The sequence below is a fragment of the Equus quagga genome, chromosome 1 (assembly GCF_021613505.1).
Source record: "Equus quagga isolate Etosha38 chromosome 1, UCLA_HA_Equagga_1.0, whole genome shotgun sequence".
Taxonomy (NCBI): domain Eukaryota; kingdom Metazoa; phylum Chordata; class Mammalia; order Perissodactyla; family Equidae; genus Equus; species Equus quagga.
The window spans coordinates 19,544,888-19,556,045 of record NC_060267.1 but is presented as its reverse complement, the minus strand read 5'-3'; the positions used below and the strand labels follow the sequence as shown (position 1 = coordinate 19,556,045).

The window sequence follows — 11,158 nt, the reverse complement described above, 5'->3', positions numbered from 1 at the left end:
ACGATGGACTACTACTCAGCCATAAGAAATGATGAAATCCGGCCATTTGTGACAACATGGATGGACCTTGAGGGTATTATGCTGAGTGAAATAAGTCAGAGGGAGAAAGTCAAATACCATATGATCTCACTCATAAGTAGAAGATAAAAATGACAAAAAAAAAAAATCACTTAGCATTGGAGATTGGACTGGTGGTTACCATTGGGGAAAAGGGGAGAGGGGAGGGCAAAAAGGGTGATTAGGGTCACATGTGAGGGGATGCACTATAATTAGTGTTCAGGTGGTGAACATGATGTAATGTATACAGAATTTGAAATATGATGTTCATCCGAAAAAAATAAAAAAAAAAATTGAATCAATTAGCATTGATTGGCTAGCTCACAGAAGCTGGAAAAAATATGTTAAGACTGGGTTAGGCTTCCAAAACAACTCCCAGACTGACACTGCAATTCTACCCCAACCAAAAAGTAGCCATCACCACTGCAAACCCCAGAATTTGCCTCTTCTGCCACCACCTGTTTAATTTTCTATTGCTGCATAACATACTACACAGACTTAGCTGCTTAAAACAATACACATTTATTATCTCACAGTTTCTGTGGGTCAAGACTCAAGTCACAACTTAGCTGGTCTTCTGATCAGGGTCTCACAAAGCTGCTCTTGTGATGTTGTCCAGGCTGCATTCTCATCTGGAGATTCTACTGGACAAGATTCCTGTCCTAAGCTCACTCAGATTTTTGGCAGAATTCATTTCCATGCAGTTTTATGACTGAGCAACCAGCTTCCTACTGGTTGGTGGCCAGTCTCAGCTCCTTTAGGCTGCACTCAGCTCTTGGAAGCCATCTGCAATTCCCTGTTATGTGGCTCTCTATAGGCAGCCACAACACTTTACTTCCTCAGTGCCAGCAGGAGAGCATCGCTCTCCACAACAGGGTCAAGTCCCTCTTTTAATGGGTGATTAAGTTAGGCCCTCCCACGGTAAACCCCCTTTTGATTAACTCAAAGTCAGCTGATTTAGGACCTTAATTACCTCTGCAAAATTGCTTTACCTCTACTTTATAGCATCACCTAATCAAGGAAGTGACATCTATCACCTTTACCATGTAATATGAGTCATACACATTCTGCTCCTATTCAAGGGGAGGAAATTACCCAAGGGAGTGACTCATTGGAGATCACCTTAGGGTATTTCTGCCACCTTTTCTAGAAAAGGTAGTGTAGCAGAAACACCACCTTCATCATCTGCACTTCTGAGTCGAAGTATTTGATTGGTGTAAGTTAGGTCACAGGCTTGCATCCTGGCTTCAAGGGAGGCTAGATGATGTTGTCTTTTATATTATGATAAGACAGGATTCATGATATAGAAATTATCAAAATTTAGAGAGGGTATTCGAAAATGGTGAGCTGTCACTATTGACTACTATCCATCACAAATGTAAATTACCTCAGGGGTAGTAGAATTTTCAAATATATTAATAATATGCAGCGTCTAAGTCCAGAGTTAATCGTGGCTGGAATGTTGCAACCCTGTGCTTATTTCCAGGGATTTTGGGGACAAAAGAGCTAACTCTTGTCCAAACCTGAAATGAATATACTAACCTGTGGTTAGTGTATTTCTGTGCTAAATTTAAAGCATACTGTGTAAAATCTGTGCCAGTTTATTAGTGCTGTTTATAGAAAATGTACAGATTGATGGCCTTGCACATAGTTTCTGTTATCTTGGCGTCTGTTCTTGATCTGGGTCATGCAGCTTATTTTGGACTGTATGACCAAAGATGTGTAAAAGAGCCCTCTTCAGATGAGATTTTGACCTCTCTTGGACCAAAGTATCTCACCTGTATCTTTGTGATTCATTCTCCCTACCTTATTCTAAGGCCCTAGAGTCTCCAATTTCCCAGAGTCTAAAGTTTCAGGGATGGAAAGAAGAAATCCCTAAAAGGGCCACTAGGAATGATGGTGAGAGGGTCTAATCCTACTTCATCCCCTTGGTTCCTGAACTCCTGTATTCTAACCAATTGGACATAGCATCATATAACAGCCATTGAGTCATTGCATAGTCTACTCCCTAGAGGACGTGCACTAAGGGTGTAATAATAAAGCTGACATTTTATTAATTTATGCCATCCTCATATTCTAGCAGACCAGAAACTTCCATGTTATGTGGCATAGAGTAGGACAATGGACACCGTGATCATGGGGCCACTATCTCAGCTCTTTGCCATAAAGTGAGTCCTTTGCTGTAAGGTGATATTATGCAGGATCCCTAAGTTTATAAATTAGAAATTCCATCAGTCCTGAGATATAAAATACTGTGGGCAGGGAAGGTTAACTAGTATCTAGAATAAGTAGTAATACAAATAGGGAGATATTGCTGACTTCAGAATGAAAAATGTCTGATGTAATCAACTTGCCACTAAGAGACTAGTTATTGTCTTTGAGGAATAGTACTACATCAAGGCTTTGGTGTGTGTTGCCCTCTGCTTTTTACAGGTTGGCTTATCAGCTTTGGTGAGAGAGAGTCCATGGCATTAGACCAAAGCATAACTCCATCCCTGCTATCATAGCTGCATCTTCAGCCTATTGTGCAAGTACTGAGGTGACCAAAGACAGAAACTGACAGGCTTCCACTTGTTGAGCCTTCCTGTCCATCTGGTTCAGTGTGGATGCTCTCTGGTAGGCAATGATACGAGAAACCAAGATCCACACTTTTTATGAAACTTACACATTCATCCACTTTCCTTTCCCCAAGACTGCTTTGTCCCATCTTCTAATCTCCCTTTCTCAGCCCTGGACCATTCAACGAAGCCATTTCCCACTGCCTGAGAGTTCATGTATAACCTTATTTTGGATCATTTCTGTCTCCACACAAAGTTAATGTACCAAGTGCACCATCCAGAGATCTACCCGTTGGGGGTCTCTCTCCTCACTATCTTTCAAGGCCACCCCTGAGTAGAAATGTAGTATGTCATCAGGCTTTTTCAGCTTGTACTGACATACTTAGCAAATCTCTTCGTGAATTGAGACTGAGATTTCTCTTTCTCCATTATCTGGTCATAGGGAATCTCCTATGAGGCCATAGGCATGAGCTGAAGGCGAGACATTGGTGAAAAAGTGATGGTTGTCATGGGACAACCTGCCCGTGTAACTTATTTGTGCCCTGTGGCACAAGCCCAATCCTGAACATACCATTTCCATTATACTTAAGATTATTGCTTGCATCTGCCCACACTTTTGACTTGTAGGACCTGAAAGTACTCAGTTCATAATGGGCAGCCCCAGATGCATAATTACCTGATGTTTAATAATAAATTATTCAATTTCTCTTAGGATTCAATAGGAGCTACTTTTCAAACGTAAAATAGTTATCCAGAGATCATGCCTCTTCCTGTTCACCAAGTCCAATTACCATGAAATCATTAATAAGCCATCCAGTTTGATATCCTACAGGATGTCAAGATGATCAAGGTCTCCTATGACAGAAGGAGGAAGAGTTAGCACACCCTGGATCAAGGAAAGTGGAGTGAAATTCTGTCCTTCCTACCTAAATGTAAATTGCTTTTGTTCCTCTTCCCTGATGGGGGTTTAAAAAAATACATTTTCTAGGTGCCAGCCTGGTGGCACAGCGGTTAAATTCCTGTGATCCACATTGGTGCCCTGGGTTTTGCTGATTGGGATCCTGGGTGCAGACCTATGCACCGCTTATCAAGCCATGCTGTGGCAGGCATCCCACATATAAAGTAGAGGAAGATGGGCATGGGAGTTAGCTCAGGGCCTATCTTCCTCAGCAAAAACAGGAGGATTGGTGGCAGATGTTAGCTCAGGGCAATCTTCCTCAAAAATAATAATAAAAATAAATGAATAAATTAAATTAAATTAAATAAAAAACATTTTCTGGATCAACAGCCTCATGTTAAGTGACAAAGTCTGTGGTGATAGGTTTTAGTAAAGACGTCCAGTTGGTTGAACAACTCTGATTGGAGCTAACCCTTAATAAAGTTTATATAGTCTATTGCCACCATATCAGGGGCAATGCCAACAAATTAAATGAGATGAGATGCACCCTTCTGCATTCTGTGAGTCTTTGAGGGTGGTGTAATCTCTGCAATTCTAGCAGAATGGTATTTTATTTCTGATTTACTATCTTGGCTAAAGTTGGAAGGAGGTCAGGTTCAAGAGCTCCTCTTTGGCCATTCCTATTATAAAAGCTTAACACCATAGATTAGAGAACCAATGTGAGAAATCTGCCAGCTCCTAAGTGCATCCATCTCAATTACTCTTTATGAGATCAAGGAAATCACTGCTAAATAGGTCCATGGACTCACAGGACCCACTTTGAGATATTTTGGACCAGTACAACATTTATCACCTAATCTGCATATGATCCCATTATGACATGAGGACTTGATGATATTTCATGTCCCAGGTGTCAGGGTTCAGCTCAGCCCCTGTACACAAACAGCCTTCAAAAGATCTAGATAGTTTGCTTTCTTCAGTGTACAGTTACTCTGACACATCATCAGAGGACAATTTGGGAGAAGAATTGGGGTCATATTTATTGAATATAATTTATGTGACTGTGGGGTCTTCCTAAAGGACACCTAGCTTCCCCTTAAATAGACGGATTTTGGGTCTTAGAGCTGGTTCACATCTGGGAACTTGAGACAGGACTGTGGTTGTTTTGTGGCAGCTGACACAAGCCTTTTGCTCACCTGTTCTCAATCTTATTTGGTTGTCATTACTAGTAAAAAAAAAATCTCATTGACTTCCTGTCTATATTCCCCCTGAAAAACCTGTGGTCAGTTATATAATTAGTAGAGACACTTGCAGATCAAAACTCCTTGGTTGCCACCATGGCCTTGGTGCCCAGCACAGTAGTTGTGTTCACTTGCACTTGACTGTTAGAGGCAGCTGTCTGGCCTCTGCTACTCCAGAATCTCATCTCCATTGGCAATAAGGAGCTCAATTCCAGGACAGCTTCTCCGACCTTCAAACCTGGCCTAGGCAGGACAAACTTCCCTGAGTTTCTCAATGATTCTACTGCTCTTCTCAGTAATGAATTCTTTAAGCTTTAACAAAGGGCCTCCTGGAACACAGTCAGATGACGGATACTTCAGTCTTAAATACTAAACCCATTTAACATACATACCTCTTTTTCCCTTCTTCAATACTCTGCAAGGCCGTTCTGGCAACTCCACCTACTTTACTCCATTGTGTAAATGCTTCCATTGTTTCCTTGCCAGGACATAAAATTCTAAATTATGCAACAATCCATTTAAATAAAATACCCTTCACCCACACAACACCTTCAAGATACATCCCCACATGTGTTCCCCACATTCCTACTAGAATGTGTTAACTGTATCCTGACACTCTTCCAATGAATAAGCTATTTCTTCCTATGGGAGTGCTATCCTTCCTACTTGGACAATTTTGAGATTATACCCTTATTAACAGTCTAGATGAAATTAGGGGAAGTTAGGGTAGATTGTGAAGCAGACACACATCATCTTGTGAAGGATGAGCTTCAGATGGGGCCTTTTCATCCAGGCAATGTGAGAGTGATGGACTTTAATAATGGGTTCCCCTTTACTAAAGACATTTTATCAACCATAAAAAAACACTGCAGGATAGGTCCATGGCCCCACAGAAGCCACTTTGAAATATTTGGGGCCAGCACAATATACAGTGATTTAATATGATTCCCCCTTATTAAAGACATGGACCACTTCTGGAGCCTGAAAGTATAAGGGCATTGTGGGTTCAGGGTTCTCAAACACGTCCACCCAAATATTCATATTCCTGAGCTCGGAGTTCAATCCCTTCCCTATCAGGGTCTTGTCTTAAACATAGGAGACCTTCTAGAGCTGCAATATTTAGATTTCTTTATGGCTCAGCCATCTTAAGATCAAATCTTGGGGCTTGTTTTCATCACAGTCTCCTCTTCTGCAACAGGAGATGAGGGTTTCTTCAATGCTTCCATATAATATTTGTGGATTTACAGTGCCCTAAGTTGTTAGCTGACTGAACTGCAAATATCATTCTCTATTTCAAGACTGCTAAGCAAATAACGAATGCTTGGCTCTCCATGATCTTCATAATTGAAATTATCTACATATTTTTGAATTGCTACAGCTATTGCAAGAACCAATACTTTCCCTTCTCTATGTACATTATCCAAATCCACCACAGATAAGAATCGTAGTAATTGGATGTTACAGGGGTTATCTCCAAACTATTTACCCCTAGAAAAAGTCCTTGTTACCACTTAACTGGCAGTGGATGCAATACCAGAATCCCACTGTTGTCTAGAATTACATCTGGTACCAACTGTCTTCTTATGCATTCTCCCAAAAGCAGAAGATGAGATATGGATTTAGGTACTGGTAGAGTATTTTGGAGATGATTCAAAGTAGCACAAGTAAGAAAATGAGAGGCATGAGACAAGAAAGAGAAAAACCAGTAAAGGATATATTAATGGGTATGTTTTTATAGTGGGAAACAGGAGCTCAATCCCAATGAGAACCTTCAGAGAAACCACGTGGAACATACCTCAGAAACTTCCACCAGAGAGCAGAGAAGCTGGGGCATTTATCCACTGATTTCCATTTTCCATTGGTTAAGGATAATCCCCATGGGCATTAACTCCCTGGACTTCTGGGTCAAGTATGTGTGCTTGGATCCTATGATTCTAGAGATCATCCTCTGTTGTAGAAGCAAAAGATGCAGGTACTTGAGCTGGGAATCTGTCACTGTGCAGATGAACTCAAGTGGGTCCTGGGAAATGTGACCAGGATATAAATATTATATATCTGTATATTTGTATGAATGTAAATATTTCATATACCTAATGTTCATTTTATGATAAAAATTAGTACAAATAAAATAATTTTAATATCCACATAGATTTTCTGCAGAAAGACAGTGTCCTAAAATGGACGTGAGTGTTCTAATTTCCTTACAATTCTGTTTCTTATGCTTGTTTAAGAAATAGACGGGGGGGCGGGGGCTGGCCCCATGACCGAGTGGTTCCAGGACAGCTTCTCCGCTGCAGGCAGCCCAGTGTTTCGTTGGTTCGAATCCTGGGCGCGGACATGGTACTGCTCGTCAAACCACGCTGAGGCAGTGTCCCACATGCCACAACTAGAAGGACCCACAATGAAAAATATACAACTATGTACCAGGGGGCTTTGGGGAGAAAAAGGAAAAAAAATAAAATCCTTAAAAAAAAAAAAGAAATAGACAGAGGGGGAATGAAAATCACTATTAAGCATTCTGGCTTGTGCTTAAAGGTTTAAAGTGCTCAAAATCACTATTAAGCATTACAGCACATCATAAACAAATAAGTGGAAATTATGATTTATAATAATCTATTATGACTCAATACATGATGCATTCAATAAGTAAATGATTCTTTACAAGAAATCTTAATCAGTAAGCATGAACATTGTTATATAGCCATTGTGTGGCTTGAGTATATATGGATTCATATATGTGGATTCATCACACCTGATAAAGTTTACTGGGCAGTGTAAGCAAATGACTGATTATTGTATTTCTTTCCTTTAAATTTATTATTTTTTTTACTCATTTTATCTTCAACTCACATGTACACAGGCGATTTACCTGTGTGAAATTGCCTTAGAGTGTCAACTGAAAAATATTTCTTTTTTACAAGGAAAAAAATTAAATATCCATTGCCTTCTCTGTCTCCTATGAACTTGCTCAACAAGAGTTCACATTTGATAGTTCTGGTCATTGCTTCAACCTAGAAGTTCCAAATGCCACACTTAAGGGAACCTCACTGGTACTCTTGACTACAAAGTCTTGCTTTAAGTTCTGACAACAGGGAATAACTGGCATTGCTTCAGCCATCCTTTGGGCTATTGATGCCTGGGAATCATCTCTCAGCTGCTCTGAGAGTTAGTTAGACCAAAGTATTCTATATATGGCTGTGGCAATACATTTAGAAAAAGAAAGGAACAAATGAAGTGGTACAGGGTGATGGTGTTTTAGACCATTTGGAAGAAAGAACCACCTTGTAGCTATTCCACTTTACTAGTGAAGAATACAAGAAAACATTTTATTATCAGTAGAGTTTTATAACCTCAATAATAAAATAAGGTATAAAAAAATACCTTCTCCAGATCATTTTCATTCTTAGTAGTTGAGTCAAACATAAGCCCTGCAGCCACATCGGGGAGCATGTTGTCTTTTGGAGAGGATGTACAGGTAACATGCATTTGGGTATTGGAAGGGAAAAAGGGATGTGTTGATAGCCAATCTGTTGAAAAGTAAGGACTCAAAGATCCCCTTGGTCAGGTTATGAATTTATGGGGCACAAGGCAGCAAAGGAATGGCCAGGAAAAGAAAATAGACTCAGTCACCATGATAAGTCCTACTGGTGACCCCAAGGTCCAATTCTAGCACATCAGTGCAAGGCTGGAATTGATGGATAACAACCAGCCCAAACAGGCAGAGTATTTTTATAAACCATACCTGAGTGTTTGGGCAAAACCAAAGTCAAGGGACACAGAAAGGTGTTGGTACTGGACTACTGAGAAAAGTGTCTTAGGATGAAGGTCAAAGGATAAATCCAAATATACGCACTACAGAGATATACAGGGCTAAATATTTCTTTCTTTAAGACACCTTCTTAGAATGGGCAGAAAAAAGTTATTTAGTAAAGATCTCTTCTTGTGGGACAGGAAACAGCCATTGCTGGTGATTTCAGAATAATTTAGATGTCCTGGCAAGCTCTCAAAGTTCTAGGATCATAAACTGGACTCCTGAAATTCTGCCCCTACTTCTGTCCTCCTCTGCCAGAATGAGTGAGTGGTCCATGCCATGGACACTGGCATGGTACTCCTTTAAATCATCTCTTCCTTATTTGCCTGGAGACATGGCCCTTCATGGAGTACACATCCATCCCAGAAAGAAATTTCAGGAGAGGGGCCAGGGGTCCAGCTTCACTTTACCTTGTCATTTCTCAAGTCTGGCTGGCCTTTTCTTCTGAGAAACATTGCCCTCAGTAACTTCAAGGAATTTAATCCTTCAATGCTTCAATGTGATTCCAAATGCCAAAATGTCTTTCAGCTGGGAGATGGGAAAGGCGAGCATCTATCTTTAGTGATTTCAAAATGACTTTATTACACTCTTTCAGAAAGGAACAGGAACAGTGAGGGGAGGAACAGCTTTAACTCTGATAGGGGATTATCCTGCATAAGGATATTATTTGTTTTAGGCTACAATTATAATCACAAATAATAAGGATGATTATTACAGTACATAATATTGCACAGATTTTTAAAATACATATGTTATCATATGTATTTTTTACATATGATTACATATTTTATCATATGTTATCATATTTAATTCTGATAACACCCTTAACAGAATAATATATTGTTATCCTGTTTTTTCTCCAAGGAAGCAGAAGTCCAGGACAGTTATGTAACATGCCCAAGATGCAGCCGGGATGTGGTTCTAATCTTATGCAAACTCCTACATCATTGGTCATTGCACCATTTCTCTACCTATATTCTACACTCTAGCTATTAAGAAATGCCCATGTTTTACCAAACATGCCTTGCTACTTCTCAATCCTGATCCTCCAGCTACATGGCTACCTCAGTCTAAATGTGCTTCCAGTCCATGACTTTGTAGAAAAATCATACTAATCCTTAAAAGTTTTGCTCAAATAACTTCAATGTGCTGACATTACTGACTTCTTGTATAAATCTCTCTTTGAGCTCCCATTCCACTTACTCACATGTGATTTAATTTCTTGTCTTTATTTCTGTGTTCTTCTTTGAACTATGACTTTTTTATGTTCCAAGCTAGTGACACAAAACCTGACCCATATTTTCTAGATGATTGTTACATTGAAAGAGAATCAATGCAATGTGAAAACTGGTTGGAGGATAATAGAAAATTCACTGCCATATTTTTCTATATCATTTTTTAGAGATCAATCTTTTCAAGTGGCCTTTGGGAACTACAGCACCATCACGGAATTCTTCCTCCTTGGACTGTCTGGCAACCCCCACATTGAGGTTCTGCTCTTTGTGCTTTTCCTGGGGATTTACATCCTGACCCTGATGGGGAACCTGACAATGCTGCTGCTGATCAGGGTTGATTTTCACCTCCAGACTCCCATGTACTTCTTCCTGGGTCACCTCTCTTTCTTGGACCTTTGCTTCTCTTCAGTTACTGTACCCAAGATGCTGGAGAACCTCCTGTCTCAGAGGAAAACCATCTCAGTAGAGGGCTGCCTAGTTCAGGTCTTCTTTATGTTTATCACTGGAATTACTGAAGCCTTTCTGCTCTCAGTGATGGCCTATGACCGCTATGCTGCCATCTGCCACCCACTGCTCTATAGCCAGATGATAAGTAAACAGCGTTGTATGCAGCTTGTTTGGGGCTCATGGGGAATGGGGTTTTTGGATGCATTCATAAATGTCCCTCTGGCAATGAAAATGGACTTCTGTGATTCCCATACCATCCCACATTACAACTGTGAGCTACCCTCTCTCTTCCCTCTGTCTTGCTCTGATGTCTCTACCAACCTCAGTGTCATGCTTTGCTTAATCACCCCACAAGGGATTGTAACTTCCCTCTCAATCTTCTTCTCTTATGCCTACATTTTATCCACCATCCTGAGCATTACCTCCACCTCCAGCAGAAGCAAAGTTTTTTCCACCTGCTTCTCCCACCTCACCACAGTGATCTTGTTCTATGGCTCTGGTCTTCTCCGCTATCTCATGCCACCCTCAGGATCCTCCTTGGAGTTGATCTTCTCTGTGCAGTACAGTGTGGTCACTCCTATGCTGAATCCTCTCATCTATAGCCTGAAGAACAAGGAGGTAAAGGCAGCTCTGAAAAGAACACTGGAAAAGTATTTACAATGTTTTTGGTGTCAGAATAAAGAGAGAGGATGATGGATAATTGGAAAGCAAATGAATCTGGCAAGACGTTGAGTGAGTTGACATTAAGGAGAACTTCCTGACTGCTCATGATGTCAAATTTGGGGGGAAAAAAAGCCTAAAAAGTAGCATAGAGCCATTATAGAGTGGATCATTCAGTTCAATACCATTCAGAGGCAAAGGAATGGATTAAATATATTATTTTCATTTCTTATATATATACATTAAGGTTG

The 11,158-nt window shown here is 40.3% G+C and overlaps 1 protein-coding gene across 1 annotated transcript; it reads left to right on the top strand.

The window, feature by feature from the left end:
• Positions 1–9,989: 9,989 nt before the first annotated feature.
• Positions 9,990–10,940, top strand: LOC124228235 (olfactory receptor 8S1-like). Its single transcript, XM_046642600.1, has one exon. It carries the CDS (start codon positions 10,101–10,103, stop codon positions 10,938–10,940), a length of 840 nt encoding a protein of 279 aa, XP_046498556.1. The 5' UTR covers positions 9,990–10,100.
• Positions 10,941–11,158: the final 218 nt, after the last annotated feature.